General features: G+C 37.8%; 1 protein-coding gene across 1 annotated transcript in view; it reads left to right on the top strand.

The window, feature by feature from the left end:
- The window catches only part of LOC124126402, a 96,830-nt gene extending 71,932 nt beyond the window's left edge, over positions 1–24,898 (top strand). Inside the window, exons 14-24 of the mRNA XM_046489834.2 lie at positions 507–731; positions 1,726–1,873; positions 4,713–4,844; positions 7,083–7,157; positions 9,668–9,850; positions 12,278–12,475; positions 15,674–15,921; positions 17,289–18,018; positions 20,881–21,029; positions 22,110–22,299; positions 23,194–24,898. Of these exons, the coding sequence (XP_046345790.2) occupies positions 507–731; positions 1,726–1,873; positions 4,713–4,844; positions 7,083–7,157; positions 9,668–9,850; positions 12,278–12,475; positions 15,674–15,921; positions 17,289–18,018; positions 20,881–21,029; positions 22,110–22,299; positions 23,194–23,462 (2,547 nt within the window). The 3' untranslated portion in view covers positions 23,463–24,898. The remainder of the gene's footprint in view (positions 1–506; positions 732–1,725; positions 1,874–4,712; positions 4,845–7,082; positions 7,158–9,667; positions 9,851–12,277; positions 12,476–15,673; positions 15,922–17,288; positions 18,019–20,880; positions 21,030–22,109; positions 22,300–23,193) is intronic.
- Positions 24,899–25,993: the final 1,095 nt, after the last annotated feature.

Below are 25,993 nucleotides of genomic sequence, written 5' to 3'. Positions count from 1 at the left end.
TATAATTTCTTTTGAGTGAGTATGAGTGAGTCGGGTTTAACGCCGCTTTTAACAGTATTCCAGTTATATCACGGCGTGTCAGCTTAATGTGGGAGGAAAGCCCGAAGTAATGCAGGTCTCAGACATTTACCACTTCGGTGAAACCCATGAGCACCGAAGTGGTAAGTGGTAAATGTCTGAGAACTGCATTACTTCTCCTAAGCAACTGTTGTATATTGGGTATATGAAATATGAACATTTGTGCAGATTTATGTCAAATCATCTAAGATCAAGGTTATTGTGTGCTGTTGGGGTATAATCACGCAATCCACCAAGTCACTGAACCTGACCACCCGATCCATTAAATTACCAGAATAGGTTGCCTGGGACCAATTCTAACCTGGAATGTATCAGGATTGTGGGATGCCAAAGGGAAGCCTAAAGGAATTGTAATGGACCTGCTTTTGTTTCTCATGACATGAAATCATCTCCCTGGTTTTCCTCACTGGTGATAACATTTTTTTCAGTTCAAATTGTCCGATGTGATCTTACAATGCTTAAAGACTGCATCAGACCACAACAGCCAGAAGATAGCTTTCCCAGCACTTGGTACAGGATCACTAGCATATCCTCCTGAAATGACTGCCAAAGTCATGTATGAAATGGTGAAGAAATTTGAAGAGGCAGTACCTCAAACTTCAATTGAGAAAGTAGTATTCGTTGTTTATCCCAAAGATAAGCATACAGTTTGGGTAAGTTTCAGGTAGAAGAATTAGGTTCTAAGATGCAACTTCCTCAAGTAAAGTAGCAACCTCCTTAGAATCAGATCTTTTGCTCCGATATGAAATGTCTGCATGAAGAGATGAAGACACTTACAAAGCACATTGTAGGTGTTTGTGTTCTCTTCAGCCAATCATTGTCAAGGCTTCCAAATTCATGGTATGTCATGGTAAGAGCGAAGCATTCAGACCTTCTTATCTCATTTTTGCTTCTCGAAAACAAACTTAAATGACCAGTTCCGAATGTAAATGATTAATGCCATCCTATGGGTCTGTTATACATCCTGAGTGTCATGTATTCACACCAAGGATTATTTGTAATCTCTGGGGGCAGAGATATTTTTGGTTGACATTGAAATTTCCAAATCAAGACATGTACAGTAAAGAAATGGAAGCAGTATTAGGGAAAAATCCTTGAACACATTATCATTGTCTTGAGCTTGCAAGGAGGAAGTGGGAGGGATGATACAAGGGCAGGTAACTCATGTTGGTAAATGCAAACCAATCAAGAATTTTTACTATTAACATTTGGGGGCAGTCGTGTATCCTGGTTAAAGCGTTCACTCGTCACGCCTTAGACCCGGGTTCGATTCCCGACATGGGTACACTGTGTGAAGCCCATTTCTGATGTCCCCTGCCGTGATATTGCTGGGATATGGCTAAAAGCGGCATAAAACCAGACTCACTCACTCTATTAACATTTTGCAAATCTGTTCTTTCTTACAGTTTGTGAACAGTAATAACAGTTTCTTCAGTGTGTACAGCTAACCAGCTTCAGTAGCAGAGATATTAGTCATGTCATTTGATTGTGACAATGGTTGAAAAGCATTGTGATGCAATTTAATCCCTTTGGTGATTTGTTTGAACTCACCCAAAGCGATATCGCCAGTTGAGGCCATTTTTGGATGATAAATCAAAATCATGTCATTATCTTTTTATTCACTTCTCAATGTTTCTGTCTTTAAAGTCATTCAAGTGTGCTGATGAACAGTATAAAATGCATCATGGAAGAGGGGCTACCCACGGGGGAGGAGGAGCTACACATGGAGGAGGAAGGGCTACACATGGAGGAGGACGAGCTACACATGGAGGTGGAGGGGCAATGGGAGGACAAGGTGAGATGTCAGATGTTTTTCAACAAATGTGGACAATGTAAACAAAGGATAAATACACAAATAGATATAGTTTTTCATGTTTTAGTATATTTTCGCAAAAAAAAGTTAACCATTTGATGACATATGTTATCCAAATGTGTAGACTTTAATGATACAGATGAAAGATATATGTAATTTGTTGAATTGACTGTAAGGTGTGACGAATAAGGGCAGAGTTGTTTTGTCTGTATGGAAGAGTTTTGTCTGTATGAAGGGGTTTTGTCTGCATGGAAGGGTTTTGTCTGTATGGAGGGGTTTTGTCTGTATGGAGGGGTTTTGTCTGTATGGAAGGGTTTTGTCTGTATGGAGGGGTTTTGTCTGTATGGAGGGGTTTTGTCAGCTGTATATCAAATCTGAGTAAAGATCTAATTTGAATGAGATCTGAACAAAATGAAGGGTTATGTTCACATGGAATTTTTGTTGTTCTTCTTTTATTCCCTGGAGACATCACACAAGTTATTTAGACATTTGAATAATCAGTGCTCTTCACGGCATTGTCGATTACTCAGTGTATGAATCTCTTTTCTATTATGATAAATACCCGAGACCTATTCATCACCCGACCTTTGCTTTGCATGACATAAGGCAAATATTATATGTCAGCAAATCAAATATCACTAGTGCAAATGTTTTGTAGCGTAAGGACTTCTCTCTCCTTGTCTTTATAGTCAAGAAAACATTAGCTTATGTATATCTCCCTTTATAGCCCTGGTAATCAATAATGTCAAGGATCAAGGTCATCATCAAGGCCTGAATAAGAGTTTTATAGAACATAAGGCCATATACCGGTACTTTCATTGTTACATTTAGTGACATTTAGTTCCAACTAGGGACATCATATCTGGCTGATGTGTCCCATTGTACATGTTCTTATAACATAGATAGCTTAAGACATTGGACTTTAGGTTGTTCATTGGGTAGGTGTTTTCCTAATTCAATCCCATTGTGCCTACATCTGAGTTTGCCTACATCCCAATGTGCCTACATTCCAATGTTCCTACAGCCCTTCATCCCATTGTGCCTACATCCCAGTTTGCCTACATCCATATATTCATACATCCCAGTTTGCCTACATTCCATTGTGCAAACATTCCATTGTGCCTACATCCCAATGTGCCTACATCCCAGTTTGCCTACATTCCATTGTGCATACATTCCATTGTGCCTACATCCAAATGTGCCTACATCCCAGTTTGCCTACATCCTATTGTGCCTACATCCCATTGTGTCTACATCCCATTGTGCCTACATCCCAATGTGCCTTTATCACATTGTGCCTACATCCCATTGTGCCTACATCCCATTGTGCCTTTATCCCATCATGCCTACATCCCATTGTGCCTACATCCCAATGTGCCTTTATCCCATTGTGCCTACATCCCATTGTGCCTTTATCCCATTGTGCCTTTATCCCATCGTGCCTACATCCCATTGTGTCTACATCCCAATGTGCCTACATCCCATTGTGCCTACATCCCATTGTGCCTACATCCCATTGTGCCTTTATCCCATCATGCCTACATCCCATTGTGCCTACATCCCAATGTGCCTTTATCCCATTGTGCCTACATCCCATTGTGCCTACATCCCATTGTGTCTACATCCCATTGTGTCTACATCCCAATGTGCCTACATCCCAATGTGCCTTTATCCCATTATGTCTACTTCCCATTGTGCCTACATCCCATTGTGTCTACATCCCATTGTGTCTACATCCCATTGTGCCTACATCCCATTGTGCCTACATCCCATTGTGCCTCCATCTCATTGTGCCTCCATTTCATTGTGCCTACATCCCATTGTGCCTACATCCCATTGTGACTTTATCCCTATTGTGTCTACATCCCAATGTGCCTACATCCCATTGTGCCTACATCAATGTGTGTCTACATCCATGTGTGTCTACATCCCAATGTACCTACATCCCAATGTGCCTTTATCCCATTGTGTCTACATCCCATTGTGTCTACATCCCAATGTGCCTACATCCCAGTGTGCCTTTATCCCATTATGTCTACTTCCAAATGTGCCTACATCCCATTGTGTCTACATCCCATTGTGCCTACATCCCATTGTGCCTACATCCCAATGTGCCTACACCCCATTGTGTCTACATCCCATTGTGCCTACATCCCAATTTGCCTTTATCCCATTGTGTCTACATCCCATTGTGTCTACATCCCATTGTGTCTACGTCCCATTGTGCCTACATCCCAATTTGCCTTTATCCCCATTGTGTCTACATCCCGTTGTGTCTACATCCCAGTGTGCCTACATCCCATTGTGCCTACATCCCAATGTGCCTACATCCCAATGTGCCTACATCCCAATGTGCCTACACTGCTCTTACATATTAAGGAAGCTTGAGGCATTGGGATTTATGAAGTTGTCCCTCATTAGATGATGTAAGGGATGGTAGATGCACATGGATACATATGGGCAAGTTTAGGTGTCACCTGATTTAGTAAATATTAATTTTCAATGCAAGAGAATAAACACTAGTGAAGATTCATGTTTCTGGAAAGGTTTGGGGCATGAAAAGGACCCAGTGGAATGAGCTTTCGTTTCTGCATTTAATGCCAACACTTTTCTTGTTCATGTGGGTGCATTTAAGACTGATTGAATAAGATTCACACAAGGTCTCTGATAAAGTACTCTACTGTGTAGGTTGAGTTGATATATTCTTGTCAAATGAGGACATAAAATATTATCATATTTTTGACACAGAAAATAGAACAATGGACAATTTAGTTTTGAATTGGAGACATTTTTGGTCACAGTAGTTCTTTCGTTATTTCAGCTGCTTCCACCGGAAAACCAGTGGATTATAAGTATCACAACATGCATGTGACTATCAAGTCAGGAGACATCTTGAATGAGACTTGTGATTGTATTGCTATCACTGCTGATCCAACACTCAACTTATGGAAAGGTAAATGTTTCTTATTCTCTTGAAAAGATTGAGACATGCATATCTCCCAAACAATAATTTATATGTTAAATCGTGTTGGTCTGACACACTCCATTGCCTATTGTGGTGGCACCTGGTCCTCTGCCCAGGTCACAAATCAGGTGAAGTAAAGCTACTTTTGTCGTGAACAGTTTTTGGATGGGAGACCGCATTCGACAGCTTGAATCCTGAGTGTTTCTGGTGCTCTGGTCCTGCCCCACACTGAAGAACGTTACTCTTGTGGTGCTTCCTCTGACAAGAGACTTTGTTTGAAGTATGCCTCTGTTCATCCAGCAGTGAATGGGTACCTGGTAGGATGAAATGGCAACTATTAACCTTCTAGCATCTCACAGGCAGCCTGGATTGTATACCCCCCAGAGAGCATCTTCCCGAGGCAAGAGAGTTAACTGACTTTAAAAGTCCAGTTTCCATCCTTGCCGAACTAGGCTGGAATTCCTGGGCTCGATCGTAGCGCCACCAGTGGCTATTGTGCGTTATGTCCTTTCTATGCCTCTCCTATTGACCAATCAGATTCAACCTCTCGTATCACTTGCATTTGCTTCAAACAAAACAGTGGCGCCCAGTCAAGACTATCTGATTGATAATCAAGATCTATATTGTGATAAAACGAGTCTTACATCGCGAAGTGCATCAAATCATGTGAGCACCTTGATTAAAAGCATGGAAAGATTTAGAAAATATCTGTAGACAACTAGTTAGCGGTGCACATGCTTTACAAATCCGAAATTTTCATGACACTTTACCAACCGGATTTTGATTTCGGTGCAAGATTTTGATTGGACTATGCATAGACTCGTTAGTCCAGACAAAATGTAACTCCATAATACCAGCCTAGTTCAGCAAGGGTGGAAACTGGACTTTTATAGTCAGTTAACTCACTTGCCTTGGGAAGATGCCCAGAGAGCTGAAAATGAAATCACATGCAGACTGATCCACTGACTGCATGTGATTTCATTTTCAGCTCTTGACATAAAGTGCAATATGAATGGATGAATGAAATGGTCAAACTCTAGAAGTTGATTGGACACCAAATTGGCACCTTCTAATAACTGTGTCATGATGTTAATTTGCAAAAATATGCAAAACATGATTCAAACATAAAATTGTGATCATTAATATATACAAGTGATAAATATATCATGGACACAGACAGTTATCATGAATATAATATGACATGAGAGGAAGCTTGTACTCTGAATTCTGTTTCATCAGGGACCATATAATAGTCTCTGGTTTCATATGGTATATGTTCAGTCATACAAGACTAACATGACAGATTGACTGCTGTAGTTCAGATTTATTTTTTGAGGCAACATGTGACTACATTGTAGTTACTTCGGGCAAGTAATCAGCAACTGAGGAGAGTTTTAAAAGCCATATGTAAACAGATAATTAGGATAGTACAGTGCAATGACTAACAAGAAATCAGCATTAGCCAATCAGAAAGCAGATTTCTTGAGCTATACAGCACTAATTTCCAAAAGGTGACTTCATCCAGAATATGCTTTAGAATAATATTTTGATCAAGTTCCTGATTAAAAATTTGAAAATTAATCAAAAGAACATTCAGAAATATCTAATACTGGTAGATGGCCGAGTATGTATGGCACTTCTTACCACGGTCCCTACAATTCAAATGTTTATCCCACTGAAGTAAGAGATAGACGATGATTATGACGGATTCAGCTATACAGTCCGTAACTGTGCTTCGGAATACGTACCCCATGTTAACCTTTTCAAGGTTAAATGACCAGAGTGAGTGAGCGAGTATGGTTTTACACCGCTTTTAGCATTATTCCAGCAATATCACGGCGGGGGACACTAGAAATGGGCTTCACACATTGTACCCATACCGGGAATCGAACCCAGGTCTTCGGCGTGACAAGCGAACGCTTTAACCACTAGGCTACCTGACCGCCTATTGAATGACTAGAAATCACAATGGGATTGTCACTTTCCTGATCAGGTAAGCAATGCTCTGATTGGTCGGACGAAAGGTTGTTATTCCATGACATGTAATGGGATGTCTTCAGTTCTTTGTTTAGCGGTAGCTAGAAGTAAGATCTGATTTTAATGAGAATGTAAGAAAAGAGAAACACATATAAGCAGTCAAGCCAGAATCTGATAAAATGTGCCGTTAAATATGTTGGCTTTTTTGTCAGAGCTGCAAATGAAATGTTCCATATTATTTTGTTTCAGGAACCATAACCAAGAATCTACTACAAAAGGATAGAGGAAATCTCCTTGAAAAAAATTGTAAAGAACCATCTCAAAGTATGTTTCATTTGTCACTTTGGGTGCTGTGTAGTATAACCTCACTGAACACTTTACATGGTAGTTTGTAAATTGAGACTTTTAATCCTGGTAACAACAGGTAAAACAGAGTATCAGAGACCATATACCAGATATGGATTCTGAGAGTATATATGATTATAGGTAAGCCCCCATGAATGGAGCTGCTTTATAATGTTGCTGCAAGATGGCCAAAGCTGTGGAGCTTCTCTTGGAATATTCAAAGCTTACTGACATTTGAGGATATCCTTAGAAGTCTTCGCCATGGACCACAAAACACGTCACTGGAAGGTCAAGGTCACTTTATGAAAGTAATTCATGTTCCATGTTGTTGTTACACTTTCTCAAAACGTATTTGTGTTTTTACCACTATACATTGTCAATATCTTGTCCTGGACTTGCGGAGAAGATGTTTTCAGTGAGCAGATTAATGGAAACGTTTTGGTATCATTGTCAGTTTCTGAAGCATCATTACCTCTGCATACCTGAAACTTGATGTGAAAGGTCGTCATTGTCAGTTACAGATACACATTCGCTTGTATGCACCTAATATTTGGTAGTTTGGTGTATTCTACAGTCAAGGTGAAGGTCACATAAAGGCCTGATTAATTAAAAAGTGCATATAGATTATGTCTATTATAAAACTTAAATAATATGGAAGATGAATTCCACGTTTTTCTTTGGTGTACAAAATATTCAGCTTTCAGAAGTAAATATATAGAACAGTATTTCTTCATTAATCCAAATATTCCAAAGTTTCAAGCTTTAATATTCACTGATAAAATAAGTACACTTAGTAACAGTACAGTGATCATCCACCATGCAGTGCTGCTAAGGAAGAAATGTACTGTAAAATAGTCTCTCTCAACCACTTGTAACTGATTGCTGTTGTACATGAAGAGCCAGAGGCCATTTAGTATTCTAATTAAACAAAGATGGATTGATGAAGAGACCTTCATTGAAGAGCTGGGGGCACGGGTGGCCCAGTCGTCTAAGGTGCCACGATACGCTGTGCAGAGTTGCGTCCCTTGGGCTCGCCAGAAACCTATGATTGTGGGTTCGAATCCCGGTTCGCCCCGATTATGTTTCTAGGTTTGTCACCACCATACCCGTGCTCGTGGGTTTCACCGAAGTGGTAAACGTCTGAGACCTGCATCACTTTGGGCTTTCCTCCCACATTCCTTCATTTTCCTCCAAAGCTGACACGCTGTGATATAACTGGAATACTGTTAAAAATTGCGTTAAACCCGACTCACTCACTCACTCATTGAAGAGCAAGCTCACAGAATGGTCATTCATAAGAAAGGTCTCGGCTTCTTGGTGTTCTGAATACAGACTTTTTGTTGGCATGACATGTTTGTAAGAATTAGTTACATAGCATTCTTCATAAATAAATAGTCAAGCATATGATTGGGTGAAAGTGAGGGTCAAACAAAGTGCATATTACTTAAGAAATAAACGATGAGTGGGAGTTGTTTATCACACAATAAAACACTGCAGGGAATAAACCATGAGGGGCGCAGCTTTTGGGTGCGATCGTTTGGCCACTGCGTTCACCTGGGCTGTCCAGCTTCGTCTATAGGGAACAACTCAAAATACACTTCCATCTCAAAACTGACATCGTCCAATTTACCAATGTGCGAGCGCATGTTCTAATCTCCAGAAATGAAGTCGTGACAGAACAATGTTTTATCGTGAAATACGCCACGATTCGTTCTTCATTGTTCTTTGCGAATTATAGTTATCTTATATAATCTTATTAGGGTAGCTGGAAGCATAATACTTTCTGGTTTAAAAAACTGTACTGCATTGGGCATGTGTTGAGCTTTGTGTAACAAAAACACAGGGTACTTCAATGTTCACTTAAATAAAAATGGTTTGTTTTCATTTGATCAAATTATGGCAGTTATGACAGTGGTGTCACATGCATAATCTGAATTCCATGATAACATACTTATACTAGATGTTATATGTCAGCTTATTTTTAGTCTTTCAGGCTTAGGGTAGGAACAACTCAAGAAGATCTTTAATCTTGATGGAGTGAAACAATTTGTTCATTTATTAAAATGCTTCTACAGGGTTTATCTGTAATGACTTGGATTGTGTGAGTATGTAATAATTTTGTGTGTTGAATCCTATGGTTCTCCTGTTATCTCCCACCTAAGTGAAGTATGCCGGGGATGTAGAAATGGGCTCCATCTGTCTGTCTATCCTATTGTTTCCAGAGCACAACTCATTAACTTTTCCTTCTTTCTTTGTGAAACTTGTATGCACTGAAATACTGCCTTTAGCTATTCAAGAACTTTTGAATTTACATTTTTTTGCTTAGGGTAGGGTTCATTTCCAGAACATAATTCGTAAGCTGTTGAATAGTTCTTTGTGAAAGTTTTTATGCACTGAATTTGTGCCTTTGTCTTTATTTCAGTTTGTGTTTGCATGATTTCTAAATACAGTTCATGATCGCTTTCTTTTCATTTATCATTCTTTTTCAGGAAAGGAATATGACTCAAAAGGAATGCTGATGATATCCAGTTTTCATTGCTGCTCAGCAAACATGCTGCTTCTGTTGAACAGAGATATGGTAAAAAGGGATCAACAACAGGCAATTTTGAAAAGTCTCGAATTTGCAAACCTCAGAGAAAACATCAGTTTGGCATTTCCAATCTTTGCCCGTGGTTAGTTTCCCTCATGTTTGCTCATATGATTCAAAGTTACAAACATTTTATGATATATTATAACTTTGGAGAATGTAATTATAACCAATTGGATATATTTTTAATCTTTAAAAATGAAAAATACACAGTATGCATATTTAAAATGAGCTGTGAAGTTCGACAACTACACAAACTGCCCAAACTGGTTTATGGCCATAGGCAGCGAAGTGGTGATACCCCTGTTTGTCTTTGGTCGACATGGATATTATGACTGGTCACGTGCAAGGGAAAAGATAGAAACTTGGACTGACACTGAATAATGTCTTGAAACATCTCAGGTAGATGCAGTTGAATATCATAAATATAGTTCCAAAGACAGCACTTGAGATTATTAGCTGAAACTTTGGACAAACTGTTGGATTCAGAACACTGGTTTTCTAAATTATTACTGATGCTGTCGAAATTGATATCAAACAGTCCTTGGTTATCTTACCTGACTAATGTCATGACCTGCTTGCCTGTCATCCATGTGTAATAATCATTTAATCACTTGCCCAATGGCACATAATGCATGTTAACATCATAAATACACCCTTTTTGAGTTTACTTTGTTAAAAATAGCTATATTGTATGTAAAATGACTGGAAAGCATAAAAAACTGTTTTGCCCAGTGATCATCCACATTTGGGTAGGTCATGCCCCTGAAGATTAGGTATTTATACCGAAGGTTAGATGGATCAGTGTATGGATGTTTGTTATTGACCAAGGAGTGATCATGGAATGGAGAACGTCCTGAAGTCATGCGTCTTTGCAAACTGAAAGAAAATATTCACTTCAAGAAGTCAAATAACAAGTCAATGAATGGCATTTACAACAAATCTGTTTCTTCCCTGACAAATGTAATTTGTTTCAAAGCACCACTAGTGGTAATATGAAAAGGTTTCAGTTCAAGTTTCAATATGACCAATTTTGAAAATTGTTTTGACCATGCTTTTATATTCTCTCAAAATGCATACCTTATTCGACGTAATAAGCACCCTGCTCTAATAAGCGCACACGGCGATATTTGCTAATATATTGGCTCGTGAACAATTCCAATTCCTTCCGATTGATCAATGTTCACAAGACCTATTTATTCGTGTAAAGTACACACTCGTGTGTTATATGCACCCTTAATTATGGGCAATTAAATTCTTGAAAAATAATATCTGTCGTGTATATTACACACAGACTATTCTTTTGTATCATTTCAGGCTGTCAGCATAAACCATGAAATTTATGACTATGTTGTTTTTCACCAAAATTTTATTCTAATAAGAGCCCCCTATTTCTAATTTTGAGAGCGCCCTGGGCGCTTATTATGTCGAATACGGTATTTGGCTCTGTAAACTTCTCTGAAATTGTCAGACTGAGTGAGGTGAACTTTGCTTTTTATGTTTCTACTTATGATTTGATTACATATATATTTTTTTTAATCATGACATTTTAGTCTCAGTATCTAGTCCTCAGTATTTATGGAGAAAATAGTTGTTGCAAATTGACATCAAGATTTGTGAGGTGTCAGGCTTTGTTGACATTTTAAACTGTTTGGTACCAGTACATATCCAGGTGAGCTGCATTGCAGTGGCACTATTTTTTAACTCATTCAACTGAAAGTCAAGTGAGCTGGTCATGGCCTGCTTGTCTGTAAACACTTTGCATATGTATTTAGAAAAAATTGGACCAAAGAACATCAATAAGAAAACATACAACTTTTTGATTAACTACTTCTGGTTTATTGCAAATGGCGATGTTTCGATGTAGATTCTGACATGTTATCAAGACAGAGTGATAACAGTGCCCTGCTTCTGTCTTGTTTTCTAATTCTGGAGCAGAACTCTAAAACCGTTGAAAATGTCTAGATGCAACTTCCTATACAGATCAGTCTAGTGGTGAACTGATGCCTTTTGATGATTTGGGATTTAATTTTTTCACATTTTTTGTTAGTTTTCATGACAAATTGGACTGAAAATAGGGGAAGTGCTTGTTTCCACTGCAGAACTGCCAAACTGTTGAATATTTATGGATGCACCTTGCTATACAGATCAGTCTAGTGGTGAACTGATGCCTTTTGATATGGGATTTTGAACAGCATTATTCTTTTCTTCACTGAACTGAAGATATCCCATGGCAATGAACCCAAGTGGGCTATAAGTACCGTCATTCCATTTCTCAATTGCACCAGATCAGAGGGATATGTCATCTCCTGATGACTGTTGTTTGCTTGTGTGAGATTGAGGCCTAAGACTTGTTCTGTATATTTTTGCGATATTGTTTAACCTTGATTCTACCTTCACACTTTTACTGTTCTCTTAAATCCACTCAAATGGCATTCTTGGCTAAACATCCCTGTATAAGCATCTCTTATATTGTGAAACTTGTAATGATGTTTTGCATAATTGGTTTTAGATCACAGGAACGCTGTGGAAATGGCAAAAGATCTTCAAAAAGCTCTAAAAGCATATGACAATTCTGGGTCATGCCTATTTCACATCACTGTGGTTGTGTATGAAAATGATATGCTAGCAGCTTTCAAAAAGAAGTTTGCAGAACTGATGTCTGAGGAGACGAAACAAGTATTTGGTGCAAGTTTCCAACCAGTGGAGGGTAAGATATTCATCAAACAAATATGTACCAATGTTTTGAATCGGAATTTATTAGCTTAATACTACATACACCTGTCCATGCATTTTCCACTGCCTCATATGGCAAAATACCTGATCAGAGTTTTCTGAAGTTGAGAAAAGTATTATTTTCATTGAGGTGAACATTACACTTGATATTTCACTGCAGTGAACATAATGCTTTGACAGAACTATTGTCACACAAGAGTTACCTCCCCTAAATTGTCTCCCTTTATCATAAGTGTCTGACCTGTACAAAAACTGTTGACTTCCTATGTATGTTAGTTCCACTTTGACAAGGCAAAATAATGACAAATGGTCATTTGTGGAGTTAACATCACTTCTTGCCGTTTGTTATTCTCTCAAAATTATTTCGTTATAAACTGTACATTTCTCATTTAACTTAATTGTCAATCGAGACTGTTTGTTTCACTAAGCGCCGTTTTTGTTACTTGACCAGCGTGTATTCTTTCACTTTCAGCAGCTTTTTTTCGTAGTTTTCAAGAATTATGTTGCTAAAGTTGATTTTTTTTGTGTTCATATCTATATGTATGATACAGAATTTTCATGACCCTAAATATTTTTGGTTACTTTATGTTTATGTTTTTTTATGACAAACACGAAACTAATTTTTTAATCACAAATACAAGCAGTGGTGAATCGTCTCTGTGTGTTAGGTAGGGAGAATTTACGTTTCAAGGTTGTACATTTGTAATGAAATAATATAATTACATCTAAAGACATCTACTCAAAACGTAATAATAATAAATAGTATGCATAAAATATCTTCTATCATAAATTTCGTGGTTTATGCTGATAGCCTGAAATGATACAAAAGGAAAATCTGTGCGTATTATACACGACAGATATATACTCCAGAATTTAATAGTCCATAATTAAGGGTGCATATAACACATGAGTGTGTGTTATACATGAATAAATAAGTCTTGTGTACGTTGATCAATTAAGGGGTGCTTATTAGGATTGTTCACTAGCCAATATATTAGCAAACATCGCTGTGGGCGCTTTTTAGAGCGGGGAGCTTATTACGTCAAATTCGGTAACTGAAATATTATGCATATGTTGATGGAGCGTTCACAACAACTGGGACAACATCAGCGTCAGGTGGAGCTACACATCTCCATGATGACTCCTGTACCAAGAACACAAAACTACTGGTATGGTTTTGTCTCCTACAAATAATGACTAAAGAGACATTACAAAGTCAGATTGTAGTATAACTACCAGCTGACAAAGTAAAATAATTATGTTTATGTAAGCAGGGGTGATCATAAATAACATGGGTCGTTGTATGTGAAGAGGATTTATTGACATCAGAACAAACGCCCTGAAACATATACTTAAAAAAATAAAAATAAATAGACATAGACAGAAATATGTAAGGGTACATCACATTCACATGCAGTCATATCATATTATATTCATTCACATCGTCACACCGACGACAAAGAAATAAATAGAACTCATGTTTTTAACAAATACATTGAAGGAAGTGTTAAAAGTCACAATAACTATATGTACATTTGTTTTTCTTTACATTACATTAATCATTAATACACAAGAAAATACAAGCATACCCTGTAGGTGAAACTGGGGTGCGAACAAGCCTCCGAGTGTCACTTGAATATCACAGAATATTCCACATGTTTCTATAACGCTTGACACCCCTCCATGCAATTCCTGATGTTTACAGATAATACGAGCATCTAAATATAATAACTGCTTACATTAAAAATACTACATTCCTGACAAGTAATCTTTGTCCAAACACTATGAACTTCTACTAAATCTCAACAATGTAACACAGTCATAATCATTATTTCACAATAAATTACACTGCCAGATAACAATATACGTTATAAATATAAATGGTGATAAAAAACAATCTTTGGTAGCTCCAGTGTTTGTCAGAATACTGTGACTTTCATGTGCTGATATTGGTTTAGTACAAATCAGGTAATCCATCACATGAGGGTGTGGCTTACTTGGGGATTTGAAAGTTTTTATCCCCCGCCCCAACGAAGTTGGCGGGGGATATAGAAATGAGTTCCGTGCGTGTGTCCCGAAATCGTTTCCGGAGCATAACTCAGAAACCGTTAAATTTTTCTCTATGGAACTTTGCATGTCTATCAGACTCATGCAGAACTGGTGCCTTTTGGAATTTAGGAATTTTATAAAAAAAATTTTTTACGTTTCCATGGCAACAAGTTGGACTATTGTTCTATGAGGGTGCAGTTCGTTTCTGGAGCGTAACTAAAAAAACATTAAATACTTTCTCACAAAACTTTGCATGCCTACTAGGCACATACTAAACTGGTGCCTTTTGCTATTTAGGAATTTTATAAATTTTTATTTTTTATGTTTCCATGGCAACAAGTTGGACTTAGGTTCTATGAGGGTGCTGTTCGTTTCCGGAGCGTAACTCAAAAACCATTAAATACTTTCCAACAAAAACTGTGCATGTTTACCAGACACATACTGGACTGGTGCCTCTTGCTATTTAGGAATTTTAGAATTTTTTATTTTTCACGTTTCCATGGAAATAAGTTGGACTTAGGTCCTACAGGGGTGGTGTTCGTTTCCAGAGTGTAACTCAAAAAACATTAAATACTTTCTTACAAAACTTTGCATGTCTACCAGGCACATACTGAACTGGTGCCTTTTGATATATAGCACTTTTAGAAATTTTTATTGTTTATGTTTCCATGACAACAAGTTGGATTTAAGTTTTAATATAGGATTGGTTTACTTTTGTAGTATAACAAATAAACTGTTAAATATTTCCTTGCCAAACATTGCATGTCTATATATAAAGCGCATACTGAACTAGTGCCATTTTATATTAAGGAGTTTTAGAAATGTTTATTTTAGAATTTCCATTGCAGCTATTTTGACATGGGCTATGAGAAATGTTGGGTCAGTTACCTGGTTTGGGACCATAAAGTGTTAAAATGGGCGGGGGATATAGATGACTTTGTCAACTATACGCTTGTTTTCATCAGGGTAAGACGCTGAATAGTGTTTAATGCAGAGGAGAAATTTGTGAAGAGAACACTTATGCTAGCTGCTGGTTATCTTCTTGTTTGTAGATCTGATGTATAAATGTAGCAAATTGTTTAATATATGACATGTTCTTGACCAAGACTGTTTTGTATTAAAGAACCCTCTCGGTATGAAGACACGCCATCTTCTAACCCACGTGACGGAAACATGGTTGGGACCTTGCCTTCAGTTCTAATTCCCGAGTCAGCAATGTCCAAGATGACTAAAGTGGAATATAGTGTGGCCTCAGATCAGGAGAGTTGTATTGAAGAAGCCATTGGTATCCTCAAGAAACTGAGTCAACACAGTCCAACTGTCCAAGAAGACATAAAGGATGAGAAATTAAAGTGTATTGATTCTGGAAAGGTAAGAAGTAATGCAAAACTATACATATCTAATAGTTAGGTCTAAGTTTTGTCTTGCAGTTTCTGAATTAAGGCTTTATTGTGTTTGTCTGAATTTGACCTCAAACACCCTGTTGCTACAAGACAGATGAGGATCCTACTTAATCTATCATGTGACTGGGATATTTTTCTGGCTTATGATCAACTGGGATTGGAGATCAAGATTATTCATGATAAGATAAGCATAAGACTGTGGAATTGTTTAATTAGATTTTCGTCCTACCAGGCACCTGCATCACATCATGTTATCGACCCCTCTTACTTATGTCTTAAAGTAATTGCTACAATTTTTTGCATTGAATTTCATCTATCTACAGTTAACGTTCACAAAGGGGTTGGACAATTTATGCATGGTGCAGGTTGGTATGTAATGACTTGGGGGCCTAGAAATGATGGTAAAGGGACTGCAGGTTCTTGCAAACACTTTCTAGTTTATTAGATTTAATACATACAAAACTGATTAAAGTTTCGTAATTAAGCAGACAGGGCATCATCTATGTGATGCTTCAATTGCTGTGACAGTAATTCATAGATAAAAATCGGATGTTCACATGTCAGTCATGAACATGAGAACAAATCAACACTTGAGTGATTGATTTAGATTTTTCTGGCATTGTTAAAGAAGTGCCTGTTTAAATTTCCCTACTTTGCTATGTCAGTAAAGAGGTAAAAAGAACAACTCTTGCCTGTAACTGGTTCAGTGTAAAAAGAGTGCGTTTATTATTATTTTTACCTGTCATTCAAAGCGTTCATTAACAAGTTTGTGCAAAATCCTGGCTATGTGATGTCAGACAAAGCAGAAAAAATAAAATGTCACAGATTTATCATAAATATTATTCATGACAAACATGACTGTATTGATCAAAGTCCAAAAACACTCTCTGATCCCAACAGTGGTTTATCATTGGCCAGATCGATCTGTGGAAGGTTGCCAGTATTTGAGCTAAATGGTCTGTGCCAAAAAGAGATTTTTATTAAAATGTAAACAATATGTTGACGATGCCTTTCAAATAGTTTAGAACAGTTTTCACTTCGAAAATGTCCTAAGAAGTCAACATTCACGTTATTGCTTTGCCATAACATGCCATGATGAAGTGAGCAAAACGAAAACTGTGACATTAAATAGGTTCTCAGCTTCCCAGATGATGACAACCCAGAGACAACCAGTTTGATAAATGTGAAAATATGCTAAAATACAGACACTTCAGAACTGAAAATTAATGACTGGGTCAGTAGGTAACAAATTAACAACCAAAGCCTTATTGAATTGAATGAAAAGTGGAAATACTTGTTTGCTTATATACACTTATGTACTTATTTTCATTTCAGAAAGAAAGGTTGGAAGCTTTATCACAAAAGTTTGAGATTAATGTGAAAGTTGTCTCACCTGCTGGAATATTGACACTAAAAGGAAAGTCATTTCAAGTATGTAAAGCCCTGAAAGAGGTCCTCCAAATTATTTCATCATTTCCAAAAGTTTTGAACCTGGAGGACGATCAGGAGAGGATGAGGTCATTCTCTAGTCCTGCCACATTCAGACAGAACTCTCAAGAAGTGACACCCGCTTCTTTGTTACCCAGTGAAGGTCACAAGGACAGCAGAAGTCGTCCAAGTGTTGCTGATAATATCCTATTGTCAACTCAAGATGTGAAACCAAAGATAAACAATCTATGGTGTACTCCAGCCAAACAAGAAACACCTGTTAATAGCTTTGGTAATGAAGATGATGAACACTTTGAAGATGAGAAGCTGTATGGGGATGGCAACATGGACTCAGTTGACAGAACAAAAGCTGCATCAGCTTCTGCATCTGCGTTGTTTGACGATGATAAGGAAGTAGAATGGTTTGTGGTGGATGACACAGACGAAGGAAGAAGACTACAGTCATATGACAGTATGAACAGTAAAATAGAGACAGCGTACTTGAAGGGTGACAACAGTGTAGTGCTTCAAGGACAGGAAGAAGAGCAGTATGTGATCGACTTTGACAAAATGGAGGAATATTTGGAGGGAGAAGAGAAGGATCGAGTTCCAGTCATCAGACGACAGAAACTCACAGGTTTTATATATTATATATTCATCAGTCTAAGCAAAGGTTAAAGTAGTTGATTTGGTTTGAAATTTTGATTTGTAATTGAAAACATGCCCCTGACTGCCATTGGGAGCATGATGTTATACAAAACAGAGTGAGTGAGTTGGGTTTTGCGCCACTTTGAACAGTATTCTTGTTATATCATCAGCTTAATGTGAGAGTAAAACTGAAGTGATGCAGGTCTCAGACATTTATCACTTTTGTGAAACCCACAAGCATGGGTAAAGTACTGACAAACACCATTACACTAAACAGCAGTGAAGGTGGTTGCCTGCTTGGTGCTCTACATTTGTCTGACATTTGTGGTAATTCTTAGACATTCACACACATCGCTATATGTATATATCAGTGTACATCACAAACCAAGTTTTCTTCTGGTGTGTTTCCAATAAACAACAGACTTCTACAGACCTCTTTGACAAATTGACAATAGACTTATTTGATGATTCATAGAAATAAAAATGTATTGGCTGGAATTTTCAACTCAACAGTTGGGCCAATTTTATGGAAATGTTACAAGCCCAATTTTTAAGTCACTGGCATTTGGCTTGTGGGCAGCAGCTATTTCAAACACTGGTTTCAATCAAGACTATTGTATACTACTACACACAAGTGACTTAGCTTTGAATATTATTGACTACCGGTATATGCCTCTAGTGGTTTATTCTCCATGCAGTGTTATATTGCACAATACACAGCGACCACAAGTTTCTTTTGAATTTTTTCATAGGCTTTACTACACTTCTTATATAAAATATCAACAATTTTTACCTAATCTTTAAGGATGATGACAAAATGTACAAGCTTTAAAAATATTTACCGTATTTTAATAATTATGATTCCTTCAATAGAATCTGACCTTGGCAATGTTGGACAAATCCATTTCATGCACAGGAGGATATTTCCCGCATTCTCCCAATACCGATTGTAATATCTCTCCCGCTTTTGGCTGCAATAATTCGGCCATTGTGTTTATCTGTTTATCTGTTTATCTGCGCTGCCCAGGTACACCTAGATGACTCACTAGACACTCCCTTTAAAAAAACCTTTTTGATTTCACCAAGTTGCGAGTGTATGTTTGAATCTCCAGAAATGACTTCAGGATAGAACAATGTCTTATTGTTCTTTGCAATTCATCTCGTAGCTATCTTATATTTTGAAATTATAAATAATTGTCCCCCGCCGCGCGAAAGCGCGAAGCGGGGGATATAGTATTCACGACCGTCCGTACGTCCCACCTGTTTGTTGCCGCGATATCTCAAGAACTAAACACTGGATTGTCTTCATATTTGGAACTATGGTGTATATACAGACTCCGCAGACACCAGTCGGTTTTGGTGACCTTGACCCCATTTTCAAGGTCACAGCAGGCATATCTGCTTTTGGAGTTGGAAAACGATGTTGCCGCGATATCTCAAGAACTAATCTCTGGATTGTCTTCCTATTTGGTACTAGGGTGTATATACGGACTCCGCAGACACCAGTCAGTTTTGGTGACCTTGAGCCCATTTTCAAGGTCACAGCAGGTAAATCTGCTTTTGGAGTTGGAAAACGGTGTTGCCGCGATATCTCAAGAACTAATCTCAGGATTGTCTTCATGTTTGGAACTATGGTGTATATACAGACACCGCAGACACCAGTCGGTTTTGGTGACCTTGACCCCATTTTCAAGGTCACAGCAGGCAAATCTGCTTTTGGAGTTTGAAAACAGAGTTGCCGCGATATCTCAAGAACTAAACACTGGATTGTTTTCATATTTGGAACTATGGTGTATATTCAGACTCCGCAGTCACCAGTCGGTTTTGGTGACCTTGACCCCATTTTCAAGGTCACAGCAGGTAAATCTGCTTTTGGAGTTGGAAAACGGTGTTGCCGCGATATCTCAAGAACTAATCGCTGGATTGTCTTCATATTTGGTATTTTGGTGTATATACAGGCGGGGGACATTTCGTCACTTCTGTGACAAATACTTGTTATATACATAATTAGCATCCCTGTCAAACAAGACTGAGGATTTGTCAGTGTTTGACCACTGCCACTAAAATTGTCCATCCATTGTTAACTTTTACATTTTGACATCTCTAAATCCACAAGGGGGCACAGGTGGCCCAGTTGTCTAAGGCGCAGCGATTCGCTGTGAAGAGTTGCGACCCTTGGGCACGCCAGATACCTATGATTGTGGGTTCGAATCCCGGTTCGCCCCGATTATGTTTCCAGGTTTGTCAGCACCATCGTGGATTTCACCGAAGTGGTAAACATCTTAGACCTGCATCACTTCGGGCTTTCCTCCCACATTAAGCTGACACGCAGTGATATAACTGGAATACTGTTAAAAGCAGCGTTAAACCGAACTCACTCACTCACTCTCTTTGAAAACCACAAGGACTTTGAAGCTGAAACTTAGCATGATGTATCCAGGCTATAGAGTCTCTAAAAGCTGCTCTTTGATACAACCAATTTGATACATGGCCACCATTTCATCTCTTAATTAAGGTGAGCTACATGCGACCTTTTTTCTAATGTGTACTGCACAAAGATGATTTACATCAGAAATTATCCTTCCATCTTGCCACATGTCATGAGAGGGTTTGCGTTTGTTTTTACACTTTTCAAAAAGGATTAATCTTTGAGATTATTATGAAGTGTGGTTGTATGATTAATTAAGTGAGCTTTCTCAGAAAAATATGTTACCTGTTATGACTTTAGTTTCTTTGAATAAAATAATATACTTTCAATAATTATTAGATCAATCTCTATTTGACTGTGATTTATGAGAGTCAGTGTAAGCAATTAGCTTGATTAAGCCTGTGACTTTTTTTGTTTCATCAGATGCCGATGCAACTCTGCCTCAGAAGCTACAAGGAATTGACCCTGAAGGTATGAAGCTTGTGCAGTTGGTTCGGTCATCATCCGAGTTCCTGAAGGTCACGGAACAGTTCACCAAAGCATCCCAGTTACCCTCGTCATCAGTAGTCAAGGTATGGCATTCTTGATCTTGGTTTAAAGAGGGATAAGGGAAACTTTGTTACATATGTCCAAACTACAGGAGAGGACAGCTAAGAGTCATTTATGAGCACATCTCTACCCTCTGATTTTTGTTTGTTTTGTTTGTTGTTGAACGCCACACTCAGCAATATTAGAGCTATCTGGTCTGTAAATAATCGAGTCCAGTGATTGTCATCATGAGCATTGATCCATGCAGTTGGGATACGATGACATGCATCAAACCAAGTCAGTGGGACACATTCTGTGGTTATGGAGGGTATAGGGCAGAGGATGTTTATTTGGCTTCTGAATTTACCCTGGTACAATTCGAAAGTATTGGATTTAAATGTTTACCATTCTAGAAGGTAGCATGACACTTATTACAATGAGGGGCGGTCTGATAGCCTAGTGGTTAAAGCGTTTGCTCGTCATGCCGAAGATCCGGGTTCGATTCCCGACATGGGTACAATGTGTGAAGCCCATTCCTGTGTCCCCTGCCATGATATTGCTGGATTATTACTAAAAGCGGTATAAAACCATACTCACTCACTCACTTATTACAATGATAATGTGGTCTTACTCACAGTAGTAATTGAATTGCCTTTGTTGTTACAGGTTACGGTTTTCTTAATTGGCATTAAAATCCAGGTTAGAATTGGTTTTCAGCAAATCATGCTTGTTGTAAGAGGTGACTTACGGAATCGGGTGGTCAGACTCGCTGAATTGGTTGATTTCATGTCATTGTGTAGATCAATGGTTATGGTGTCAGTCCCTGGATTTTCTGGTTCAGACTTAATTATTTACAGACTGCTGTCATAATGCTGGAATATTGCTGACAAACTTGATAAACATACCTGGGTAGAGGAAATAAGGCAATGGATGGATAATGACTAAATGATGAATGCACTGGACTGCTCATGTGAGATTGATCAACATTGATGAACTCATGTATCATGTCTTAATCTAAATGGTAAAAATACAACCTTTGCACTCAGTTCTTGTCCATTTAGATAGTTCATGTCTAAATGGATGAAGTTGTTGAAGTAGGACTTCTCTTGAACTCTTATTTTCAGATTGAGGAAATACTGAATGTTACATTATTCAAGAATTATGAATCCAAGAAAGCACAAATGTTGACACAAGACATGAAGGAAGATGAGTTAAGGGAGAAGCAACTCTGGCATGGCCCTCTTGTCAATACTGATGTCATTGTCAGTGTCAGCAACTTTGGCTTCAACAGGAACTACTGCAACTACAGTGGAGGTACTAGCCATGTTTCCTGCTCAATAATGTATTTTGGTAGCTTTTAGAACTGGGTTTCTGCTGTGAAAATGAACAGTTTCTCAGCGTCAATCTTTTGGTAGCTTTTAGAACTGGGTTTCTGCTGTGAAAATGAACAGTTTCTCAGTGTCAATCTTTTGGTAGCTTTTAGAACTGAGTTTCTGCTGTGAAAATGAACAGTTTCTCAGCGTCAATCTTTTGGTAGCTTTTAGAACTGGGTTTCTGCTGTGAAAATGAACAGTTTCTCAGCGTCAATCTTTTGGTAGCTTTTAGAACTGGGTTTCTGCTGTGAAAATGAACAGTTTCTCAGCGTCAATCTTTTGGTAGCTTTTAGAACTGGGTTTCTGCTGTGAAAATGAACAGTTTCTCAGCGTCAATGTAGCTTCTTGGATAGTTACTGTGTTCACCATAATAAGCGCCTCAGATGCTTTGGAATAGACAATGGGGGCTGCTTATTCAAATCATTCACTTGTTAGATATGTCTTCAGGGATCGTGCGGTTGTGAAGAAAATGAGTTCAAATGTCAATGAAACTAAACTTTTTCGATAATGGTTACAAGGCAGTTATATTTCCTTCTGTGCATCTGTTTTCTGTAAATAATCAGCAATATACTTCAGGAGATATTGACTGGTCATGTAAATTTTAGATCTTACAAAGAGATGCTTGTAAAGACTACTTACAGATTGGTCAGGGGTATTTATTGGTGCTGGGCACTTAATACAGCGAATATGTGATAGAAGAATTCATACAATATTTCAAACCTGGTATCAGCTTATAAACTTGTACGTATGTTATGGCTTTATTTGAAAGAAACATGTTCATTACCTTAAAATTTACTTTTTCTGTTTCAAATACATCAACATTTGTAATTTTCAGAGGATGATCTTGGACGAGGTGTGTACTTCTACACTAACATTGGACCCATTCTTAAAACGTCACAACCAGACCGAAGTGGACACCACCATGTTTGTCTGTCCAAGGTGCTGACAGGGTGGGCATGTCCAGGAAGGTCGACCTTGAGAGATGCACCTGCTTCCTGCCACTCAGTGGTGGATATCGACTCCGCTCCATCCAAATTTGCCATCTTCTTCGACAATCAGGCTCTCCCCCTATACCTCCTCACCTTCACAGCAGAGCAGAAGTAAATGTGTTGAAGAAACTTGGTTAGATAACAGATTATTGAAACAAAGTGATCAATCATTGTTTAGTAATGATAATGAGGTACTGTTTACCAACACCGGCTCTCGATCATCAGCTTATGAGATCACCTTGATAAGTTCCTGCTGTCAATTTGAAATATTATTTCACTTATCAACAGTAGAACTAGACAAATCCCAGCTCTGTTGTCTGAATGGTGTTTGAAATTATATGTATGCTTTGTCTGATGGGATTTTATGATTACCGGTTTTATTCTTGGGGATTGATTTTTAATCAGGGACAATTGAAAAGTTAATCTTCACTTAACATGTAAACCTCTTTTAACCCCTGGTTCTAGCAGTGAGGCCTCCAATAGGCCACAATGTCCAGTGTGGAACTGGTCAAATGGAATTAGTTTAAATAAAGAACACCTGACTGATGTATTTTTTTAAGAGGATGTTCACAACAGGGGTGAGTGTCTTCAGCTGTTTATGGTTATAGCTCTGCTGTTCTATATGATGGCTCAATAATGCCCTGCATTTTCAGCAAGGAAATTGTTATAGTTATATAAAATATAGTTGTGCTAATGGAACTATTTCATATATGATGCTAATGTACAAACAGAATTATATACTGACTCTCTTTACAGCAATCATACAACTTTGTACTTTAACATTTGACTGTGTTTCTAAAGTCAACTTTTTATGTTTGTCTTATTGATATTTTATAACAAATATGCAATGCAAAGAAACATCATTTATATGCTTAGTTTAGTTTGTTTGAACATTTTATCCAATATGAAATGATCATGTACAAATTACCTCAAATTACAATTCCTTATCCCGAAAGGATGTACGATAACAAATTACATATACATTTGAGAAATGAGAGAGTAAGATTGATAGAAGGAAGAGGCAGATATCTATATCTATATTTTGTTATATTACAAAAATGTTTTGTCTGTTAGTCTCTAAATGCTTTGTAGTTTAAGTTTTAAATGAGTTTTGGTTTGTTCAAGTTACTTAATTAATCGGGTTACAGTGCTTCTTTCCTGATTTCTAGCTGTTTGACTTGTCAATATTTCTGTGAGTAATATTCTATGGCTGTCAATGATGTAAATTTCAGGAACTGACTTATATCAGTTCTTCAAGTTTTTTACAACAGTACACTTAGACAATAACCAACAAAGAAGCATGGTTTTTGTTTCCCCATGTACAAAAATTGTGACCTTCCAGAGCCTGAGGAAAGGGACTTATAATTTATGACAGATAATCTTTAATTCCTAGTTTAAATATGTTACCAATATAATATTATTACCATCTAAAGATATTATAATAATAGACCTCCTCCGTGGTCTAGTGGTAGAGCGTCCGCCCAGAGAGTGGAAGATCCGGGGTTCGATTCCCGACCGCGTCATACCAAAAGACGTTAAAAGATGGTACTTGTTGTAACCCTGTCTGGCGCTCGGCATTAAGGGGCTAAAACAAGGACTGGTCGGCTCGGAGTCAGTATACTGTGTCTGAGTGGGGTATTCATGTTCAACTGCGGCATGGTATCTCAGTGAGCCAGCACTATAAATTGGCATCAGTCCCGACTAGTACAAGCAGCCACACAAACACACACACATACATGCACGTCGCTATATAAGTGCAATAATCTTGGACGCGACGTTAAACCCCATTTCACCTCACCTCACCTTATAATAATATTACCCATTATAATATTAAGATAGAAGACATGGAGAATCATACCTACAAAGAAACCAACTGAAACTGAAGTCAACTATTACTAGTACAAGAGATGTAACATTGTGAAATAATTACGAAGTGTTCGTGATATCTTATTTTCAATGATTCTGATATGACTTTTGATAGAACTACATTTTAATAAGGGTGTTCCCATGACCTCAGACAAGTGCACTTAGAGCACTATTTGCAACAGTTTAAACAATATCTGAAAATAATATCAGGAACTCCATGTATGAAACTTGCAAAAAGATGAGAGAGCCTTAATGTGAGATGTCTGTAATTTAAAACAGACGTTTTGGTAGGAATTATTAGAAAGAATCATACAGAGATCACAAAGCCAGGATTTCTTCTAACATGGAATCTACTTTTCAAGGGTTCTGAAAATTACAGAATGATTCAATGTAATTGAATGTATCCATCATTCACTGTCATGACAATACATGTAATTAAACATGCTGAAGTACTCTATTATAATAAGATTGCAACACAGCAATAGCCAGATACCTTACACTGTAATACAATGACTGCTCCCTTGCTACCTGCAACTTTGAAAATGTTTTGTTTAAAAAAAATTATTAAAATACAGCATTAACACTGACCATGCGGGCAGTATGTCGTTTCTAACACAATTAATTATCTCAATAACACTGGTTTTGTGACATAAAACTTGCTATATATGAAGATTTTCCTGCGTTAGCACGCACCTCTACAACAATAGGATACACTATCGCACGTGGCTAAATAATTTAAACTTTCCAGTTAATGTAAGAAATTGACTGACAACAGCTTAT

The sequence above is a fragment of the Haliotis rufescens genome, unplaced genomic scaffold (assembly GCF_023055435.1).
Source record: "Haliotis rufescens isolate VD_foot unplaced genomic scaffold, xgHalRufe1.0.p SCAF_12, whole genome shotgun sequence".
Lineage (NCBI taxonomy): Eukaryota > Metazoa > Mollusca > Gastropoda > Lepetellida > Haliotidae > Haliotis > Haliotis rufescens.
The sequence above is the reverse complement of the archived record's forward strand: the minus strand, read 5'-3'. Positions and strand labels throughout refer to the sequence as shown.